Source organism: Schistocerca cancellata, chromosome 7, assembly GCF_023864275.1.
Source record: "Schistocerca cancellata isolate TAMUIC-IGC-003103 chromosome 7, iqSchCanc2.1, whole genome shotgun sequence".
NCBI lineage: Eukaryota > Metazoa > Arthropoda > Insecta > Orthoptera > Acrididae > Schistocerca > Schistocerca cancellata.
The window spans coordinates 600,691,951-600,715,053 of record NC_064632.1 but is presented as its reverse complement, the minus strand read 5'-3'; the positions used below and the strand labels follow the sequence as shown (position 1 = coordinate 600,715,053).

General features: G+C 43.3%; 1 protein-coding gene across 2 annotated transcripts in view; it reads left to right on the top strand.

Annotated features, from left to right (window-relative positions):
* The window catches only part of LOC126092026 (uncharacterized), a 489,900-nt gene that overhangs the window by 389,095 nt on the left and 77,702 nt on the right, over positions 1 to 23,103 (top strand). For both annotated transcript variants that reach the window (XM_049907420.1, XM_049907421.1), the window contains one exon: positions 19,575 to 19,886. In XM_049907420.1, the coding sequence (XP_049763377.1) occupies positions 19,575 to 19,886 (312 nt within the window). The remainder of the gene's footprint in view (positions 1 to 19,574; positions 19,887 to 23,103) is intronic.

Sequence of the window (23,103 nt, the reverse complement as noted above, 5' to 3'; positions counted from 1 at the left end):
GATAAGTTTCTCAGTCGAAAGTAAAAAGCATACCGATTTTGCTCATAAAATGAAATGAACCTGGACACTGTCTCTTTTCATGGAAAGAGAAAATTGATTATCGTCGTGGCAGGTTTTTTTCCCCTATTGTTAATAGTATCTTTATTATAGGAGTCGAGTTGATGTTGAATATTCCCTCGCAGAACGGCGGGTGAGTTCTCTACAATACTGTGGCTCTCGTCTGGTCCCTGCTGGAGCGGACCTGTCTAGTGTGTGACAGCGGCGCCTCCTAGCCATTAGGGGCGGCTGCGGCACTGTACTTTAGACAACCAAGATGCATTTGGGGCGAGCCGCCCTTTTATCTCCTAGTTACTACACCTGCTTTTGTGTTGCCGAAGTGCGATTGTATGAGTGCGGGCAGTGGCCAGCACAGACCATGTGGCTATTGGCGGAGTAGATCCATCCCGTACTTTGTGATTGTACATGGATGAGAACGCACGGTCAACTGCAGTCTTTTAGGACGACAATTGTCCCCAGTACATGTGATGCATGGTGACCCATTCAATACGAGTGCTGGTTTTCCACGTGACAATTTCGAAGTTAAATTGTAACTGTGACGCATTTTTTTCATCATCTGTGATAGCGTGTATTGGCTTCGGTTAGCTGGGCAGTAAGGTGGTTTTTTGTAGGCGTGTGTAGTGAACTCTGACGCCAAACAGCGAAAGATGGTATATGCTTGCAGGTAATACACTTTCTTTAAACTCTTTTCTGTCCAACACCAGCATCTAGCCAGTTGAACGTATTTCCCACAAAGAAGAATAAAGGTTTTACCTTAGACCCCAGCGTTTTTGCCCCTAGCTTGGAGGGTGGATATGGTTCAAATGGGTCTGAGCACTATGGGACTTAACTTCTGAGGTCATCAGGCCCCTAGAACTTAGAACTACTTAAACCTAACTAACGTAAGGACATCCATGCCCGAGGCAGGATTCGAACCTGCGACTGTAGCGGTCGCGTGGTTCCAGACTGTAGTGCCTAGAACCGCTCGCCCCCCCTCCCCCCCCCCCCCCCCCCCCCCGGCCGGCTGTAAGGTGGAGTTTGAGTGTTTCTGTCACTGGTTTCGCGTGGTATTGGGAGGTTTTCTTTCCAGCAGGATAATACTAGTTGTAAAGTATTGTCTGTTTTTGCGGAGTATTGCCGTCCTTAATTACGTAATTAGGATTGATATTTGCGTAAGTTTTTAGTGGTATTGCGGTTTTTTTCCCAGCAGACACTCTGTGACCAAAATGGTACTGAAACAGAGGATGACAGACTAAAGGCCGAGATACTAAATGTCTTTTTCCAAAGTTGTTTCACAGAGGAAGATTGCACTGTAGTTCCTTCTCTAGATTGTCGCACAGATGACAAAATGGTAGAAATCGAAATAGACGACAGATGAATAGAGAAACATTTAAAATCGCTCAAAAGAGGAAAGGCCTCTGGACCTGATGGGATACCAGTTCAATTTTACACAGAGTACACGAAGGAACTTGCCCCCCTTCTTGCAGCGGTGTACCGTAGGTCTCTAGAAGAGCGTAGCGTTCCAAAGGATTGGAAAAGGGCACAGGTCATCCCCGTTTTCAAGAAGGGACGTCGAACAGATGTGCAGAACTATAGACCTATATCTCTAACGTCGATCAGTTGTAGAATTTTGGAACTCGTATTGTGTTCGAGTATAATGACTTTTCTGGAGACTAGAAATCTACTCTGTAGGAATCAGCATGGGTTTCGAAAAAGACGGTCATGTGAAACCCAGCTCGCGCTATTCGTCCACGAGACTCAGAGGGCCATAGACACGGGTTCACAGGTAGATGCCGTGTTTCTTGACTTCCGCAAGGCGTTCGATACAGTTCCCCACAGTCGTTTATTGAACAAAGTAAGAGCATATGGACTATCAGACCAATTGTGTGATTGGATTGAGGAGTTCCTAGATAACAGGACGCAGCATATTATTCTCAATGGAGAGAAGTCTTCCGAAGTAAGAGTAATTTCAGGTGTGCCGCAGGGGAGTGTCATAGGACCGTTGCTATTCACAATATACATAAATGACCTTGTGGATGACATCGGAAGTTCACTGAGGCTTTTTGCAGATTATGCTGTGGTGTATCGAGAGGTTGTATCAATGGAAAATTGTACCGAAATGCAGGAGGATCTGCAGCGAATTGACGCATGGTGCCGGGAATGGCAACTGAATCTCAATGTAGACAAGTGTAATGTGCTCCGAATACACAGAAAGATAGATCCTTTATCATTTAGCTACAAAATAGCAGGTCAGCAACTGGAAGCAGTTAATACCATAAATTATCTGGGAGTACGCATTAGGAGTGATTTAAAATGGAATGATCATATAATGTTGATCGTCGGTAAAGCAGATGCCAGACTGAGATTCATTGGAAGAATCCTAAGGAAATGCAATCCGAAAACAAAGGAAGTAGGTTACAGTACGCTTGTTTGCCCACTGCTTGAATACTGCTCAGCAGTGTGGGATCCGTACCAGATAGGGTTGATACAAGACATAGAGAAGATCCAACGGAGAGCAGCGCGCTTCGTTACAGGATCATTTAGTAATCGCGAAAGCGTTACGGAGATGATAGATAAACTCCAGTGGAAGACTCTGCAAGAGAGACGCTCAGTAGCTCGGTACGGGCTTTTGTCAAAGTTTCGAGAACGTACCTTCACCGAAGAGTCAAGCAGTATATTGCTCCCTCCTACGTATATCTCGCGAAGAGACCATGAGGATAAAATCAGAGAGATTAGAGCCCACACAGAGGCATACCGACAATCCTTCTTTCCACGAACAATACGAGACTGGAATAGAAGGGAGAACCGATAGAGGTACTGTAGGTACCCTCCGCCACACACCGTCAGGTGGCTTGCGGAGTATGGATGTAGATGTAGATGTAGATAATATGGTATAGTCAGTTTTAGCGCTATATTGTGATTTTAGGCTGTTCTTGTGTAGCGCTCTGCATATAGTTGTGTAATTAGGACCGACCTTTGTAATTAATTATGTAATTAGGATGGATATTTGTGTCAGTTTCGCGAGCAAAATAAATAAAGAACACTAATCTAAACTTCCTCTCCCACATGTTGACAGTTTCCATTTCTTAGGGGGTCCATTTAGGCTTTCCATCCTGTAGAATCAGGATTCGAGTTGCTGACAAGTTGCGTTTTTTATGTGCACTGAATGTTTGTGCACTGAATCATTTTCGGGTGTTTAAGCGTTGTGAACATGTTTGCACGCATTATTTCAGTGATCTTCAAGTAGATGGAAGTCTGTATGCTGTGTACTGGATTATTTCGGTAATTTACGAGTTGTTAGCGACTCTGCACATCAGCGTAATGCAATATTTACGAGTAGTTTCCAGGTCTGTAAATTGTTAATTGTGACCCCCAAGCACATCAGGGTCAGTGTTTTTGCTTCAGCGTAATAAATAAACTAGGTGAAATCCGTCTGTAAATAAACTGTTCAAGAAATAAATAAAGTTCTATGGACTGAACTGCATGATCACGTGACCTATTGCGATGCCCTCTAGCAGTGAACGTGCGAACTAGGTCAGTTCTTTGCTCTGGTGGATGGGAGGTAGTTGGCTCTTGTGTGGTGGGAACTTATATGTAGGTTTCAGAAATGACAGACCATTCCATCAGAGACAGATGTATCCATGCATCTTTAATGCATTTATTTGCAGAACCGTATTCTTCCTCTTCTTATGTTCACTCACCAACATCTCGCTAATTGAACACCGACTACCGACTCCTCAACAAGCACACCATGTCTCAGCCTCTTGTGGTGGTAACACCACACTAAACCACTAATGCTGTAGGTATATACTACATTTCAACAAATTTCGACAATTTTAAACATTTTCAACGAATTACAACTAATTATATTCGAATTGAATGACATCATGAGCAGTCTCATGAATTTCTCATGTGCCAAGTATGAATGCGATGCTGCCGCCTCGTGCGTCCAGGACCCGGACGGACACCTGTGCATCGCTCGGCAGCTGACAGCCGCATCGTCACTTTGTGGGGGCTGCCAGTGCACACGGTGGTGTTGGGCATCAGGTGGCGGAATGTGCTTTTTATTAGCAATCTTTTGATTAAACTTTATTCCAGTGATTTCACTGACAAACAGGATGCTGCAAATTAAGATAAACTACCCCACACATGTGAAGAATATCGCTTTAATTCATATCAACGTGGTGTTAGTGCTACAGTTGTTAAGGGGATAGTGTATGTGAGTGGGTGACAGGGTGCAAAAAACAGGTCGTTCCAAAAAAATGGGTCTGAGCACTATGGGACGTAACTGCTGTGGTCATCAGGCCCCTAGAACTTAGAACTACTTAAACCTAACTAACCTAAGGACACCACACAACACCCAGTCATCACGAGGCACAGGTCGTTCCAGATCAATAAGTTAATTTGCATAATTTTTATGTAAAACACAGTACATTAGTTTAAGGGGGTGGGAGACAAAGAAGAATGCTACAGAAATGGCGTTCAAAAGCATGTGAATTTCGTAAAGTCTACCAGGAAATGGTGGGAGGACATAACTAATTACTTAATTTGGTATCAAAGGCGGTACAATAGTTTAAGGAACAGGGGGTGACGTGGAAAACCTCTTAACAGAACAATAGGTTAAGTACTGACAAAGGGCTAAACATTAAAATTATAAATGAAAGGCACCAGTTTCCTTTTGTTCTACAGTATTAGGTTAAGACACCCACAGTACAGTGCCAAACATTAGAATATGCAACATGTTTGCCCCATGTAATTTCTTCTTACAAGAGCTACATGTTTCCAAACAGCAGAGAATGATGAGCAAGAGCAATCCAGCCCAACAAACTGAATTTCTTATAAATAAACTATATACCCTTGAATTTCCTGTCCATCAATTTCCATATATTCCATACACTGCCTTGAATCTGTTAAAATGTTTAAATGAACAATATTCGACACATTGTCTAAGTTGTTCAAACAATATTCCATACACAGCAATCGCTTTCCCTCCAAATGACCGATGAACTGAGTCTTTTTTCCCGCCAAATGCTGGGGGGGGGGGGGAGCGTGGAAGGAGAGGGTTGTTTACCAGAGGGGTCATACTGATAAGAGTGAGAGGGGTTATTCCAATAAATCAGACCTGAGAAGAGGGGGTGGGTTGGAGGTTTCCTGAGTTTGAGGGGAGTGGGAGGGGGTGGGGGACAATAGGTTAAGTGCCTGTCAATCAAAAGGAAGGATCTTTCTAGCAGCACAATAGTTTAAGTTCCTGTCAATCAAAGGAGAACAGTAAGTTTGCCCCTGGCTGCATACCTACCCCTGATATAGGCAACCTGCAGTAACAAATTGCACCAGCACCCCTGTTCCCCTCCTACTGGTGAGGAGGTATAAGCCATTACTCAAAGCAGGAACATACTGAGAAGTCTCACGCCTTTGTAGAAATTATTGTGATTCTAATGAGCTACAAGATTAGGCTGTTCTGGCGATACATTGCCCAGTGTGAACTGAAAAACCGTGGTCATGGCAATCGCTATATAATTTATGAACTTTATTTGTCACGATATTTGTGGTAAGTTTTTGCGATTGTTTCGCCTGGTAGTGGTTTTGATACCATCCTACAATGGAGGCAGGAAGACAATCTAAAACTACACAGCCAGAACAGAGTTGATAATACCATTTCTCCCGCTTCCTCAAACACAACTCCATACAACTGTAGAAAAGGACCCATGGAATTCCACAGTGCACGTTCAATTGCCAGCACAAGACGAACAGGTCACTGAGGTAGTTGATCGACATCTGTTGCAAGGAGACAATAAGAATACGCCTCCTCCACCCATACCTGCAAAACTGAATAAGCTATATATTACACCTGTTATCCATACAAAGACTGCTTCTATGAACAATTGCAGCAGACACTAAAAGCACAGTAGATTTATGCAGCAGATCAGCTTGTCTTCTAGTACATACACCATTGCAGCGGTCAGAAGTGTAACGTGGAGTTCCCTGCGTTAGAAGAGAGACGAAACAGCATGAAATTTAATCACTTTCGAAAAAAATATCATCTGTAGACATTCACATCACCTTTTTTTTTTTTTAATCGACAGTTTCGCAAAATCTCGCAGCACCCCAGAGATAAAATTACAAAATTCTTCAGCACAACATCTAGGTATGATGATCATACACGAAGCACCAAAGAAACTGGTACAGGCATGCACATCCAAATACACAGATATGTAAACACACAGGATACAGCGCTGCAGTCTGGCGTATTTGTTAGATCGCTTACTGCTACTAAAGTGGCAAGTTATCAAGATTTAACTGAATGTGGTGTTGTAGTCGGCGCACGAGTGATGGGGCACAGCATCTCCGACGTAGCGATGAAGTTCAGATTTTCCCTTACGACCATTTCACGGTCATACCATGAATATCAGGTATCTGCTAAAAACGTCAACTTACCCACATCGCCGCAGCCGGAAAAAGATCCTGCAAGAACAAGACCAACAACGACTGAAGAGAATCGTTCAGTGTGACAGAAGTGCAACCTTCCTCAAATAGCTGTAGATTTCAATACTGGACCGTCAATAAGTGTCAGCGTGCGAACCATTCAACGAACCATCATCGATATGGGCTTTCGGAGCCGAAGACCCACTCATGTACTCTTGATGACTGCATGACACAAAGCTTTACGCCTCGCCTGGGCCTTTCGACACCGACATTGGACTGTTGACTGGAAACATTTTGCCTGGTCGGACGAGTGCCATTTAAATTTGTATCGAGTGGATCGATGTGTGCAGCTACGGAGAAAACCTCATGAATCCTTGGGACCTGCATGTCAGTAGGGGACTGTTCAAGCTGGTGGAGGGTCTGTAACAGTGTGGGGCATGTGCAGTTGGAGTAATATGGGATCTCTGATAAGTCGGAATACAACTCTGGCAGGTGACACATACATCAGGGTCCTGTCTGGTCACCTGCATCAACTCATGTCCATTGTGCATTCGGATGGACTTGGTCAATTCCAGCAGGACAATGCGGCGCCAAAACGTCCAGAATTGCTACAGCGTTGCTCCAGGAACACTTTTCTGATTTTAAATACTTTTGCTGGCCACCAAACTCCGCAGACATCAACATTATTGAGCGTATCTGGGATGCTTTGCAACGTGCTGTTCAGAAGAAATCTGCACCACCTGGTACTCTTACGGATTTATATTCAGCAGTGCAGGATTCATGCTGTCAGTTTTCTGCAGCACGACTTCAGACATTAGTCGAGTACATGCCATGTCGTGTTGTGGCACTTCTGCATGCTTGTATTGGCCCTATGCGATATTAGCCAGGTGTACCATTTTCTTTGGCTCTTCAGTGTATATCTTCATATATAGCAGTTACCTACTATTTTTGGCACTTTTCTTAAGTTTATTCTTTCTAGACTTGAACTGTTTATGGTTATGCAGCTATTAATAATTAGACTCTATCGAATTCATGCTGGGTGTAATATCTGGATCATTCATCCATCTCGCTATTCATTCACTCATTCCTCATAGTCTGTAAATCCCCTCAACGAGGAAAATCTTCAGGAAACAGGAGCCAGTCAAGGTACACGTTTCAGAATCATCATCATTTCTTGTGAACTTCATCCCACTTCAACGTGGGGTCGGCTGTTCTACTATGGATTTGGCAGTGTTAGTTGCAGAGGGTGGGTGAATGCCTTTCCTGTTGCCGCCCCAAACCCCCTGGGACAGAATTTGTGTACCCCAGCTGTCTGCATTTAGTGTAAGCCATGAAATAGTGCGAACGTTTTGAAATGTCTGCGAACAATGTAACTGAGGCAGAACGTGGGGAGCAGCCCAGTATTCACCAAGTGGGATGTGGAAAAGCGCCTAAAAACCACATCCAGGCTGGCCGACGTACCGTCCCTCGTAGTTAATCCGCCGCTCTCGGCTACCTGGCGGGTGTTATACGTTTCACAATGTCAGGGATAAAACTGCAGTATTATCGACATGATGTTCAGTTCAGTCATTCAAGTTGCATTCACTGTATAGCTGAATTATGGATGTGAAGCGATTTGCTATGTGTGTCACCTGCTAAAGTTTTCTGAATCCTGGTTTCGTCCGAATTCTTGCGGAGACTGAACAATTCCAAGAATAAACCAAATATTTCCTATTCTGTAATTGGTTCGCTTCTCAACAAACTTTTGCATCCTCATCCGATTAAATAGATTTAATAACTATGAATGACCGAATGGGGAATAACAATCGAGAAACAGAGACAGAGAGAAAAGGTGGCGTAATGTAGCACGATCGCTAATTGGAGCTACTCCTCACTTCTGACTCCCGCTTTCCTCCTGCCTGTCAACGTCACGTGACTAACGGGGAAAATGGTTTTATATCTGTCTTAAGTTCTAGAGATTTCCATATTTTTCTAAATCTAACAATGCTGAGTGATATTAACAAACTGAAATAAGGGTAAATTTGAATGTCAGTGATGTTTGTTGCAGGATTTTGGAGCGAGTCGTTTACGAGATATCACATTTGAAACGGTCCGACACTGACAATTGTACAATACCTGTGCTAGCACACACTGAAGAACTACAAAAGTGCATTCACTAGCTATGTGGATTCAGACCAATAACGAGACAGTTGGCCATCACAGTTTGTGCTCATAATGCCCACCGGCAGCGGCAGTACACGCTTTCAGTCTGCTGCACACGTGCTGCCAGCATTTCAGTGGAGATGTCCGAGCAGGCTGACGCAATACGTCGTTGCACATCATCAGGTGTACTTGGTATGTCTTTGTAGACGGCATATTTCAGCTTTCCGCACAGAAAAAGTTAATTCGTGATAGTATGGTGTTGTACGACGTGCACTATAGGCTGGACAGCCATCAAGTTCGTACTCCAGGTTCGTCCTAGTCTGCACAGGAACGTCTTCTAACGTCCGTGGAAGATGTTCTGATAGGAGGCTGCGATACTTGAGCACCTTCAGTGTTCCGCCTGTGAGCTGATGGTCCACTATCCCACACCACGCGTTTACACTCGATGTACGCTCACATTCCACCTGACGAAGGCAGTGGGAATTTTCAACAGACCAATAGTGCATGTTTCGGCGGTTTACCTGACAATGATGGATAAATCTGGCTTAAGCACTAAATACGATGCATGGTACATCTGGAGTACGCTGTCTTAACGCCCACGCTCAGATGTTAGCAGTTTCCTCACAATCGTTTCCGTGCAACTCTTGATGGAGATAGGTGTGGTCAGGATGGAACATATGTCCCCGGAGAATGCGTAGGCACTTGCCCGACTCATGTCGCTTCCTCGTGCGATTGCACGGGAGCTAACGAGCACACCAACTGCAACACCAGCAAGAACATAAATTTCCCCCTCTCCTGCACTGGTAAATCGCATCATCCACTCACGACCTACTTCTTGGATTGTCAAACACGAATTGCATAGCAAGTTGCAAGGCACTCACGGAATACACGAGCCCACTGTAAATAAACATAACAAGATCATGCCTTGCAACTAAGCAGGCTGAATGGCACGAACGAGTGTTGGTGTAGGAACTTTTCAAAAGACGAGATCTTGTAAATGACTCGCTCTAGAATCCTGCAACAAATACCACTGACCTCCCGCTTTACGTTATTTGTAGTTTTTAAATGTCAATAGCCACAGTTTCATTTAAAAAAGTGCACGTTTGCACAGTAAGTACAGTTTGTAAGTATTATTAAGGCCGGCCGGAGTGGCCGTGCGGTTCTAGGCGCTTCAGTCTGGAGCAGCGCGACCGCTCCGGTCGCAGGTTAGAATCCTGCCTCGGGCATGGATGTGTGTGATGTCCTTAGGTTAGTTAGGTTTAATTAGTTCTAAGTTATAGGCGACTGATGACCTCAGAAGTTAAGTCGCATAGTGCTCAGAGCCATTTGAACCATTTGTAAGTATTATTATGATCTGTTGATTGGCTACCAACCCATTTTACGAAAACCGTACATCAATAGCACTTTCGATGTCCGCAATATTTGCGGTGTAAGTTTTGGATGACGCACCCCATAAAGTACATGTGTATGGGGTACGTCGCAATGCATTTTAGAGCCCTACTGCCTGTTGTGTTGGCCAGTGTTTTGTCAGGCGCAGCGCGCCAACACAAGGAAGTTTCATGTGCGCTGTAAATATGTCGCAAAGGTAAATTCAGCTCTTCTGAAACAGTTTTTAATTCATTAATTAATAGTTCAAGGCTTGAAAAACTTGACCTTTCTCCATACACATTTTCATCGTGGATAGCATCCTCATTACGGAGTCTGAAAATCTACCAGTGGTAGCATTGAAATCCGAAACGTAAATTATGTAGAAATTGTAGTAACCAAAACCAACAGCGGGAACGCCTGGGGCTGCGGATCGGAGCCGCCAGGCGGGGAAGCCGCAGGCGGTGGAGCACGCCCCACCGGCTGAACACAGGACGAGTCGGGCGACAGACCAACGACAACCGACAACGACCGACCACGACCGACTGTGACCGACACAACAAGGAAGAGATAAACAACGGAGGCTTGTGGAAACCACAACACCAAACACTAACAGTAAATCCACTCAGAACAAGAGCCAGGCAAATGTCAACAACGAGCAACAACCAGAACGTAGTACTGCCGAGATAGAAGCGTAGTCCAGAGCGAGTACCAGACTGACTGGACTAGGGTATTTTTCCCTGTATTGTTATGTTAATACCTGAACAATCAGGCAGGCTGTCAGCGGCATGCTACGCCGCTCTTCAGCCATAGTGTTGACAATAGCAGTACGCAGAACGGAGAATTAGAAGAGAAAAAGTGACGGGCAAAAAGTAGTGGTCACAGATACACGAAAAAACACAGAGCCGTTCACACTCGACGATAACGACACTGAAAACACGTTGACACGGCGCACATAACACTGATGAATCCGACGGCACAAGTGAACGTAGAAGCGTGACGGCGGACACTAAAAACACAAAACGACGTCACACACACGAGACACTGATGGCGATGATCTCCGCCAACACCTCCTCCTCCGTGATAGTCGGACTAAGTCGAGTGATCACGGCGGTGAGGGTTGGCGGGCGACGCGGGGGTTGGGGTTGGCGGGGAGGAGACGGAGAAGGAGCAGGGGTGAGGGAGGCATTGGGGCCAAAACGGGTGATGGGGAGGCGGGAGAGGATGTCAGTATGGAGGGTTGGGCTGGGGGAGGAGATGAGAACGGAATCCCGTCTGGGAGTGAGGAGAGAGATGGGGGCACCAGGGAAGTGGAGGGAGAGATTCCAGGCCTCGAGAAGGGAAGGATCGGAACGGGAGAGGAGGTATTTGTATAAAGTGGGTTGGGTGGAGGAGGAGGAGGAGGAGGAGGTGGAGGGAGCAGGGCCAAGCAGGGAGACATGCATGGCATCCTGGGGGGGGGGGGGGAAGGAGGACGGGGCGGTGCCTTTTTGGGAGTGGAGGAGGTGGTGGTGCCACTAGGGCGTTTAACGGCGGCAGAAGGGTGGGTGGTGACATGAGGGACGGGAGCTATAGGGAGGTGGCGGGAAGAGGCAGGTCCCGGCGTGGATGCAGCAGGCGGCGCCGGAGATGGTGACGGTGAAGGCGACGGCGACGGCGATGGGGATGGTGGTGGCGGTGATGGCGAAGGCGATGGGGAGAGTTGGGCATGGGCAGTGGTCCGACGGTCCATCACCCTAGCTGGAGCTGCAGTGACAGGCTGGGGGAGCGGGGGGAAAGTATCTGAGGGAGAGGAGCGGGAGGAAGAAGCTGGAGAGGGGGCGACAAAGAGCGAGGGCGAAGGGAGAGTGAGAAGAGGCGGGATGGAAAGAGGGGGGTGCGACTGGGCACACCATGTTATGGTGGTGGTGGCGGCGGAGGGGGAAGTATAAACTATGGCTGTGGTGGTAGTGGTGGTGGGGGCTGACATGACAGGGAGAAACAAAAACGCACAGGACGAAAAAGGAAGGACAAACACTGGGGACAGACGAAGACGAAGATGGAGACGGAGACGGTGGAAGACGAAGACGGACGAAGATCAGAGTCCCACGCTGCTGGCGCTGACGGCGACGACGGGTGGCAGGAATGCCGCTGCTGCCGCTGCCGTGGACGGGGCCGCTGCTGCTGCTGCTGGCTGGCTGGCCGGCCGGCACCTGAAAAACCTAGCACATCGATTGGTGCTGGAATGGCACAATCGAAGGCCGTTAACCTTGCGGAGTACCGCCGGAGATGTGGCTTACTGGACTAGGGCAGAGCGCGTCCCTATATACGAAACCGGAGGGAGCGGCTATTGGCCGCTGTCTGCACGTGGCTTAGCGGTGGCGCCCTCGCTGCGCGGAATAGCCGCCGCGGAGGCGGAGCCCTCTGTGGGCTGACCACGTCCATTTGTTCTGGCGCGTGTTCGACTTTTGCGGCGGAAGGTACTAGAGAAATCTTTCCGCTGCAGCCTGCAGTTAGAATATTCTTACAGGAAGAAGCGTCATAGTTTCCACCAGCTTATGATCGTCATCGGTATCATCATCATTATTCTCATCATCATAAATGCTGATCAGTTTTGATCCAGGTGTCCGTTTTCATTTTCCTGCTGATTTGTTTCGTTTATCACAAAGTCCGTTGTTTGAGTGCACTACTTCTTGACGTCGTCATAAGTCGACTCAGCAGTGTCAAACTCCATCACAACACTCTGGGCAGCAGCACCCACTCGGATATTATCAAGCACTTTGATTTAACTTCTACACTTATCGATTGATGAGTCATTTTCGCTGATTTATAGTATTATGAGCACTACCATACACTTTTAAAGTAATCACAGACATTGAATTTAATACAACCCGCCACGTGAACTTTGGCTTGATTGCTTTCATGTGTATCAGTGACACAGAAGGTTGTTACACATTGTCGATCAAGGTGAAGCGAATGGGGAGGGCGGAAGTGCGTCCAACACGCCGCGGTGAACGAGCCTGACGCGGCTGGTTGTCCAGTCTCTCTCAGGTTCTCGGATTCCAAATTAGCCAAGTCCGGGTTACTGAGGCGTTATTCATATTAAAAGCAAAAGATAAAACGTAAAAAATGTTCTGCCTAAATTCCAGGCATTTTTGTTTCTTGTTCGCATCTTTTAGTAGCTCAGATTCGAAGATGCATTAGATTATTACTCGTAGAGTTTAAAAAAAAATGGCCTGCAGGAAAACTGGTTTGATCCATTTTCACGCATTTCTTACCAGTTAAAGTGTACATTCAACTCTTAAGTTGCTCTTTGTGTGCCTCTGAATTGCTGAACTAGTCTTATGCTTCCAAGCTCTTTTGGCCATACGGAGATTTAGGCAAACCGTTGCGCACAGACTCATCGATCACTGCCTGGAAACTTTGAAAATTGTAAAAAAAAGCATGTCTGTGTTGGAACTTTAGTACAGAAGGGATGAATTAAGTTACTACCATTGAACCGGGCTTTTAGAACTGAATATTTGTCTTCGGTAAGTGTTCTAATCAGCAGCACAGTTTTGTTAATGCTATCAGAAACCTTCCGGCACGGTGCCGTCCTGACCCATCAGCTGGCAACAGGAACAAGCGCCCTCACTGTTGCTGCTGGAGAACGTGAATTGCATTTCTTCTCTGACGGCGCCACTTACTGAATGAAGTGCGGTACACTGTCGTGTTATTGTACTTTGACTGTGAGGAATTCTTTGTTAGTCATGCAGTAAGGAGAATATTACAATAAAGATGTGTTGAATATGCTTAGAGAATCTCGCAAATTTTATTTATAAACATGGAACATTTACACAGTGAATTAACGGAATAATCTAAGATGGTCGCAAGAAGGTAATCGACAAGTAAAGACATAATTTCGCGACCGTCGCACTGTGGTATGGACCACTAGCCTCGTCACTCAAGCTACAGGAACTGTCCTAACGAAAACATCGTCTTTTCTGTGGAGGGCAACAATTCCAACAGCCGCATCGTAGGTACAACTACAACGCAAGAATGTCTGTTGAGAGGCCAGAAAAATTTTGCAGGCGAGCAGTCGCCTTTTCAGTAGTCTGGATCACTGACTTATAAGGCCTTGTAACACAACCAACATGTCCTCCCTACGCTCGTACAGCGAACAGCTGACAGCAAGAGGAAACTACAGCCGTTAGTTTCCGGAGGGAAGGGCGATATACTGTACGGTTAAATGATGATGGCATCTTCTTGGGTGAAAAATTCCGGAGATACACTACTGGCCATTAAAATTGCTGCACCACGAAGATGACGTGCTACAGACGCGAAATTTAACCGACACGAAGAAGATGCTGTGATATGCAAATCATTAGCTTTTCAGAGCATTCACACAAGGTTGGCGCCGGTGGCGACACCTACAACGTGCTGACATGAGGAAAGTTTCCAACCGATTTATCGTACACAAACAGCAGTTGACCGGCGTTGCCTGGTGAAACGTTGTTGTGATGCCTCGTGTAAGGAGGAGAAATGCGTACCATCTCGTTTCCGACTTTGATAAAGGTCGGATTGTATCCTATCGCGATTGAGGATTATCGTATCGCTACATTGTTGCTCGCGTTCGTCGAGATCCAATGACTGTTAGCATAATATGAAATCGGTGGGTTCAGGAGGGTAATACGGAACGCCGTGGTGGATCCCAACGGCCTCGTATCGCTAGCAGTCGAGATGACAGGTATCTTATCCGTATGGCTGTAACGGATCGTGCAGCCACGTCTCGATCCCTCAGTCATCAGATGACGACGTTTGCAAGACAACTATCTGCACGAACAGTTCAAAATGGTTCAAATGGCTCTGAGCACTATGGGACTCAACATCTTAGGTCATAAGTCCCCTAGAACTTAGAACTACTTAAACCTAACTAACCTAAGGACATCACACACACCCATGCCCGAGGCAGGATTCGAACCTGCGACCGTAGCAGTCCCGCGGTTCCGGACTGCAGCGCCAGAACTGCACGAACAGTTCGACAACGTTTGCAGCAGCATGGACTATCAGCTCGGAGACCAAGGCTGCAGTTACCCTTGACGCTGCATTACAGACAGGAGCGCCTGCGATGGTGTACTCAACGACGAACCTGGGTGCACGAATGGCAAAACGTCATTTTTTCGGACGAATCCAGGTTCTGTTTACAACATCATGAGGGCCGCATCCGTGTTTGGCGACATCGCAGTGAACACGGATTGGAAGCGTGTATTCGTCATCGCCATGCTGGCGTAACACTTGGCGTGATGGTATGGGGTGCCATTGGTTACACGTCTCGGTCACCTCTTGTTCGCATTGACGGCACTTTGAACACTGGACGTTATATTTCTGTGGCTCTACGCTTAATTCGATCCCTGCGAAACCCTACTTTCAGCAGGATAATGCGCGACCGCATGTTGCAGGTTCTATACGGGCCTTTCTGGATACAGATAATGTTCGACTGCTGCCCTGGCGAGCACATTCTCCAGATCTCTCACCAATTGGAAACGTCTGGTCAATGGTGGCCGAGCAACTGGCTCGTCACGATACGCCAGTCACTACTCTTGGTGAATTGTGTATCGTGTTGAAGCTGCATGGGCAGCTATACCTGTACACGCCATCGAAGCTCTGTTTGACTCAATGCCCTGACGTATCAAGGCCGTTATTACGGCCAGAGGTGGTTGTTCTGGGTACTGATTTCTCAGGATCTATGCACCCAAATTGCGTGAAAATGGAATCGCATATCATTTGTAGTATAAGATATTTGTTCAATGAATAGCCGTTTATCATCTGCATTTCTTCTTGGTGCAGCAATTTTAATGGCCAGTAGTGCAAGATAGACCACCTTTTTTATCTTTGCGCAGGGTCTGTTCAGAAGGATATCGTCATCCGGAAAAAAACCGCCAATTTACGGATCAGATCGTAAAATATTAGATCGCTTAATCAGGTAGGTAGGTTGGAACATTTAAAACAAAAACAAAAAATAGTTTCAGTTTAGGTATAGTGATGATTAGCGAAGTTCGTTGGCAGGTTGAACAGGACTTCCGGTCAAGCGTGTACAGGATTATAAATACAAAATGGAATAGAGGCAACGCACAAGTAGGCCTAATTATGAATATTTAAACAGGAATGCGAGTACACTACTACGACCAGCGTAGTAGCTAAGACAGACACAAACTCAGTATCCATCAGAGTAACACAGGTTTACATGCCACCTAGCTCCGTAAGTGATGAAGAGGTTAAAAGAATGAATGATAACATAAAACAGTTTATTTGGATGGTTAATGTACTAGAAAACTTAATTTTGATGGGCGACTGGAATTCGGTCGTAGGAACAGAAGGAAAAATTGTAGGAGACTGTGGACTGCGGGAAGGATTAAGACGAAACCACTCGGTTGCATTTTGCGTGAAGCATAATGTAATCATCTCTAATGATTGGTTTAAGAATCATGAATGGAGGTTATATACGTGGAAGAGGCTTGTAGTCGTCGCTGGATTTCAGATTTATTATATAATGGTGCAACAGATACTTCGGAATCAAATTTTAAACCATAAGCCATTTCCAGAGGCAGATGAGGACACTGGCCACAATTTATTGGTTATGAACTGTAGATTAAAACTGAAGAAATTGCAAAAAGGTAGGAAATTGAGGAGACGGGAGCTGGATAAAGAGCCAGAGGTCGTTGAAAGAGGGAGCATCAGGTAACTATTGACTGAAACTGGAGAAAGGAAAACAGTAAAACGGAATGGGCTACTTTGAGAGGTGAAGCAGCGAAAGAAGCAGAGGAGCAAATGCGTAAAACGAAGAGCACTAGCAGGAATCCGTGAATTCACAGGAGATACTGAATTTAATTTATGAAAGGAGGAAATATAAAAATACAGCAAATGAAGCGGGTGAAATACAAACGAGTAAGGAATTCAACTGACAGAGAGTTCAAAATGGCTAAGCAGCAATGGCTCGAGCACAACTGTAAGGATACAGCAGCGTACATAACTAGGGGAAAGATAGATACTGGCCAGACGAAAGTTAAAGAGGCCTTTGTAGCAAAGAGAAACGGCTATATAAACGTCAAGAGCTCAGTTGGAAAATCAGTACTAAGCAATGAATGGAAAGCTGAAAGGTGGAAGGAGTGTAAGGAAATGCTATGGAAGTGAAACGAACGTGATGGCATTATTATAGGAAGACAAGATGACATAGATGTAAATCAGATAGGAGATGTGATACTGCGAGAAGAATCTGACAGAGCTCTGAAAGACATAATTCCAAACAAGGCTGCTGGAATAGAAAACATTCGTTTGAAATACTCATATACTTGGGAGAACCATACATGGTAAAACTTTTCCATCTGGTGCTCAACATGTGTCAGACAGGGGAAATACCCTCAGACTTTAAGAAGATTTTAATAATTCCAATTCTAAAGAAAACTGGTGGTGACAGTTATGTATATTATCAAACTACAAGTTTAATAAGCACGTGGCAAAATACTGTCACGAGTTATTTAAGGGAGAATGGGAAAATTAGTAGAAACCGACCTCTAGGAAGATCAGTTTGGGTTCCTGAGAAATGTAGGAACACGCGAGGTAGTACTGACCCTACGACTTCTCATAGAATATAGGTTAAGGAAAGGCAAACTTTCGTTTATACCTTTCGTAGATTTTGAGATATATTTTGACAATGCTGACTGGAATACAGTCTTTGAAATTCCTAAGATAGCAAGAGTGAAATACAGGGAGCGAAAGTTTTTGTACAACTTGGACAGAAACCAGACGACAGTCAAAAGAGTCGAGGGATGTGAAAGGGAAGGGAGTGAGAGCAGGATGTTATTCAGTCTGCGCATTGAGCAAGCAGTAAAGGAAATCGAAGAAAACTCTGAGAAGAAATTAAAGTCCAGAGTGAAGAAATAAAAACTCTAAGGTTTGCCGATGACACTGTAATTCTGTCAGAGACAGCAAATGACTTGGACGAGCAGCTGAAGGAATGGACAGTGTCTTGAAGGGATGATATAAGATGATCATTAACAAAAGCAAATCAAGGATAATGGAATGTAGATCAACTGAAACAGGTGAGACTGAGGGAATTAGATGAGGACATGAGAGACACAAAGTAGGAGATACATTTTGTTATTTGGGCAGTAAAATAACTGATGATAACCGAAGCAGGAATGATATGAAACGTGGACTGGCGAAAAAAATCGTTTCTGAAGAAGTGGAATTGGTTAATATTGAATATAAATACTATGTGCTAGAAATCTTTTCCTGGACGTACTTCTCTGTAATGAAGCCTTGTGCAGAAGAGAAACGCGGGCGATAAAAAGTTGAGACAAGGCATTCGAAATCCAGAAGTCAAATGGATTGATCATGTAACCAATGAGGCGGTTCTGAATGGAACTGCCGAGAAAAGAAGTTTCTGGCATAACCTAATTAAAAGCTATGATTTGTTGTTAGGACACATTCTCGGATGTCAAGGGCTCAAGAATGTACTGGAGGCAAGCGTAGCATGGAAAAGTTTTGAAGAGGGACCAGGAGATGAATACAATAAGGATGTTTAAAAGGATGTAGGTTGCAGTAGTTATTGTGGGATGAAGAGGCTTCCACAGGACAGAGTAGCATGGAGTGCCGCATCAAACCAGTCTCTGGACTGAAGAGCATTATTACAACAACTACTGAAAAGAGTAAGTATTGTTACAGCAGTTAATCTTGATCTGCACCTTTCTACACAACGAGTAGCAGAGGTACCATGCCTACAGCTCTACTTGGCCGTGGTTTACATCCATTAAAACCCTTGTTTGTCATCAGGAATCAAGAAAATATGATTTTCTGACAAGAAAACTTGTTTTTAAATAAAAATTTGGACTTAATGTTCTTCGTACTGGGAACTGTTGAAAGTACTTTCAAGTACAACGTCAAGTTATATATCCGAAATGTTCATTACTGTTCGGAACAAAAGCTTTATTATTTATGTCAGCAAGACGCAAGCAGCAATTTGGCTATAGTGGTCTACAGACTTAATCCTTTCGTTTACATTGGTTTGGTAGAGGTACTGAAAGATTTGCATGGCTGTGCTTGAAAGAAGTGGAAAACATTTTAAATATTTGTTACAAGTAACTGGATGTATTCTGCAGGATGTAAATTTGTGTGTTAAAATAGCAGACACATGTGTAGACTTAAGACAGTAACTTTTCCTCACTGTTCCATTAAGAAGCCCACCTATTTTCTTTCCTGTCAGTTCTTTCCTAATCAGTTTTCCACTCACCATCGCAAAAGATTATGTAAAGACACGACTGGATGGTCAGAACGTACTGAAAAATTTTTCGCCAATAAAAATAATTAGTTTTGTGAATCCTATTAAACAATATTAACACTGAACGTTGCTTCCACTACAGTATGTGTCTTTAAATTTATTCCTCCAACTTATTTCAGATTTCAGGCGTAGAAATGTTTTCCATCTGTTAAAATTTGCCTCAGATACATTTCGTTCAAAATGAATTCCGTTGAAACGAGTTGTGCTTAAGCAGCGCTTCATTTTAAGTTAAATGTACCATTGTGTAATTCAGTAGTAATTTAAAGACATTTACTGCTACTGAGTGGATACTTTTAATCTTCATATGTTTCAGCACCACACGTGGCACCCTCTGCTGCTGAAAATCCAATACTTGCTGTGTCCAATACAAGTGTTTCCCTAAGTTGGATGCCTCCTGAAGACTGCACTGGTCTTAATGGCTACATTTATGGCTACTATTATTCACTGGTTGAGAATAACACAGATGAGATTATTCAACAGGGAACAGTTGCCGAAAACATTCTGAATGTCAACTTCACAAACCTCACACCCAGCAACTGCTATGATGCTTACATTACAGTTGTCACCTCAGGTGGAACCAGTGACTCACATCAACTGAACATTCCATTCTGTACCAGTAGCACAGGTAAGTGTACTTTTGCTTTAAGTAGTTGTAAGTAACATGAGGTATCATGAAAATGCAATTTACTTGCCATTATAGCGTAATACATGCTTGTCAGTAATCATTCTGTAGCTACTCTTAATTACAAAGAGTTATAGTGTAAAATCACATGATCCAATGGTTTCATAACTTAAGCTTCTGTGGTAAGAGCTATAAAAATTAATTGTTATGGCGAAAATCATAAATTACATTTTGATCAGTGAAAAATTAGGCTACTATCTGAGACGTTCGTGTATGGTATATTCTCCAGGGAACTGATTGTATTGATGGGATGGAAAGTGCATCATAAACAAGTGGATACTATGACAAAGTGTGCTTATCTTTTAAATTTCTGGTTTTACGTAACTCAGTTAAAAAAGTTTTATCTAACTGGAGTCATTGATTCTGTCAGATCTGGTTTGCTGCATCTGCGTGCCTATTTTCAGTATATGAGTTTGTCTGACTTAGAGTCACTGACTATTATGGCGAGAGTAATTGGCGCTTAGACATTTCTTATACGGAATGAAGATTACAAATATGCTTTATATAGTTTTACCTTCATTCCTCCTTCCATTACATTTACCTAATGAGTTCCTTCTTTCTCATTACAAACACTTCACTTTTCTTAAAATAAAGCACAAGGCATGATTGTGTTGTTAATGATAGAAACAATCTCTGTAAAGATTTGAAGGATTAAATGGTTAGCACTGTTACTGAATTTGTTAATGATAGAAACAATCTCTGTAAAGATTTGAAGGATTAAATGGTTAGCACTGTTACTGAATAAAGATACATACATGGATACAGACGTGTTCCTCAACTTGTCACTTACTATTCTGTTCCCAGAGGGAAATGTAGGAGAGAGTAAAAGGGAGTTTAATTACTTTTAGTTGTTCAATTCCTCTGATTCTTCTTATTCCCTTGAAAAGTGTTGTCAGAACGATATGTAACGTACTCCACTGAAGTAACGAGTATCTTTTCAGTTTTTCGTGTATCTCAGAGGCATAAAATACATAGTATATAATCTTCAAAATAAGCAAATAAAAGTAAAAAAGGGGAAATATTAAAGTGATTTCTGTCAGGATGAAGTCAAATTTACTTTCAATTTCCTATCAATGACATGAAGATAAAGGATGAAGCTCAAACTGGATGGCTGAAGGAAATCCAATGTATTCGTCATAGCAGCATTTCCGTTATTGATTTTTGTAAACCAAGGCGAACCTATATCTGGATGGCCAGATGTGGATTTTAATCCCGTTGCTCCTCAATGTCAGTCAGTTGAGGCCTAACATTGGAACAAGTTTTTAACACAATGCTATAATACTAATTACTAAAGTTTTACAGGCTATAATTTTCTTTGAGAGTTTCACTTACTTATTTCTGGCGTACCTCTGTAGGTACCTTTAGTCACAGACACTCGGTAGCAGTAGCAATTTATTTCTATGAATATTATTGACTAATGTACAGCATAAAATTTAATCTTATCATGACAGAATGTACATATGATTATTCCATTTAACTTTGCTGAAAGCGCTAATTTACCCACAGAATTATACAAAACTGATCCAGATCTCTTTTCTCTGTAGTACATGGAATAGCCCAGTAACTCAAAGTTATAACTATTCTTTCATTATAAGCACTTCAATTTTTCTCGCTTTTTTCTGCAAGCCTTCTGACAGATTATCTTCACCCTCTCTTCTTTCAAATGGTCTGTTAATTATATATTTTCCTCTATAAATTTTCTTACGCACTTCTCCTACAGTTCATTAAATTAAGAATTCTTGAGCTTCGCAGCATGTTAAAAATATTGTAAGAATATACAACACATGTCAGAAAAACGTTATCAATTGCTGTGAGGAATTCCTGTACACGGTAGAAGGAATATCCCAATAGGAAATGTCTCAACTTCGATTTGAATATTTGGGGTTTATCTCTCAATTGCTTTTTGCGCTACAAGATGATTGTTGAGAACAGAACCTGCTAAATAGAGCTCAAATATCTGTACAGTTCAGGATGCGTTATCCAAGTCTATATCGTTTTAGTGTTCACTGAATGAAGTTCCACTTTCTTTTGAATGAGTCTATATTGCCAATAAGATATCTCATGATAGGAATTTGTGTACAGGAACTGCAGATTTAGAATTCCGAAACACCTAAAGGACGACCTACACGACGTTTGCGAACTGATATTGCCAATATGTCTTATCACCCAATTCTTTGAAAACAGAGTGAAACTAACTGTTGGAGACAGTGGAGGTCAATCTCATGGTGAAATTTCCATCGTTCAGCTTCTGCGTGAGTTCTTGTACGTGGAACTCGAAAGATATTCTTCCAGCTTTTCTCAGTTTTAAGGATTTAAAATACTTGAGTTTACGAACTGTTCGGTAAATTTTGCTACTTCGAGAGTTCCGTGTCATAAACTGTACACTTTGCAATTTATTATAGTCAAACATTAATCTCTTTGCTGAATGCACATTCTGTTGTTATTGGCTACCCTATTGGCTACATCATTTGTATTATATTCCACGTCTTTCACAATAACATATGTTACTGTATGCACGTTATCTCTTTCACCCTTTTTATAAAGTGGTTTCAGTAAGGAATATTTCAATATGCCAGGAAACTGACGACATCTGAAAGACCCATTGGACAGGTTTCTGCGTTTACAGAAGCAATGTATGATACATTGATCTTCATAGTCTTACTTGAAATTTCGTTATACCCTTGAAGACTCTTAGTCTTTAATGTTGTAACAACTGATTCTATTTCTTCTTTGGTTGCATGTGATATAGTGGTCTTGGACTACCAGGTACAGTAAGTCTACATAGTTACCTGTAGCATAAAATTTTTAATTTAACATGCCGTCTGTTATTAAAGATTTTACAAAACTCTAGAAAGTCGTTAACAGTTTCATTCTCACAAAAGAGAAGTTTAATACACTGAGCACACATTCAACCCTCATACCTCTATTACAATTGATGACATAGCTTTAATTTTTCTCTGGGAGCTTTTTATTCTCTTGGTCTAACGTCTGATGTCTTTCTTCGTCATTTCTGAAACAGCTGAAGAATTACAGTTGATCAATTACCTTTAATTTTTCTCTGAGAGCTTTTTATTCACTTGGTCTAACGTCTGATACCTTTCTTCAGCATCTCACAGAATTGTCTGTAGGAAGAGTTTGTTATAGGGCCTTGACTATCCAT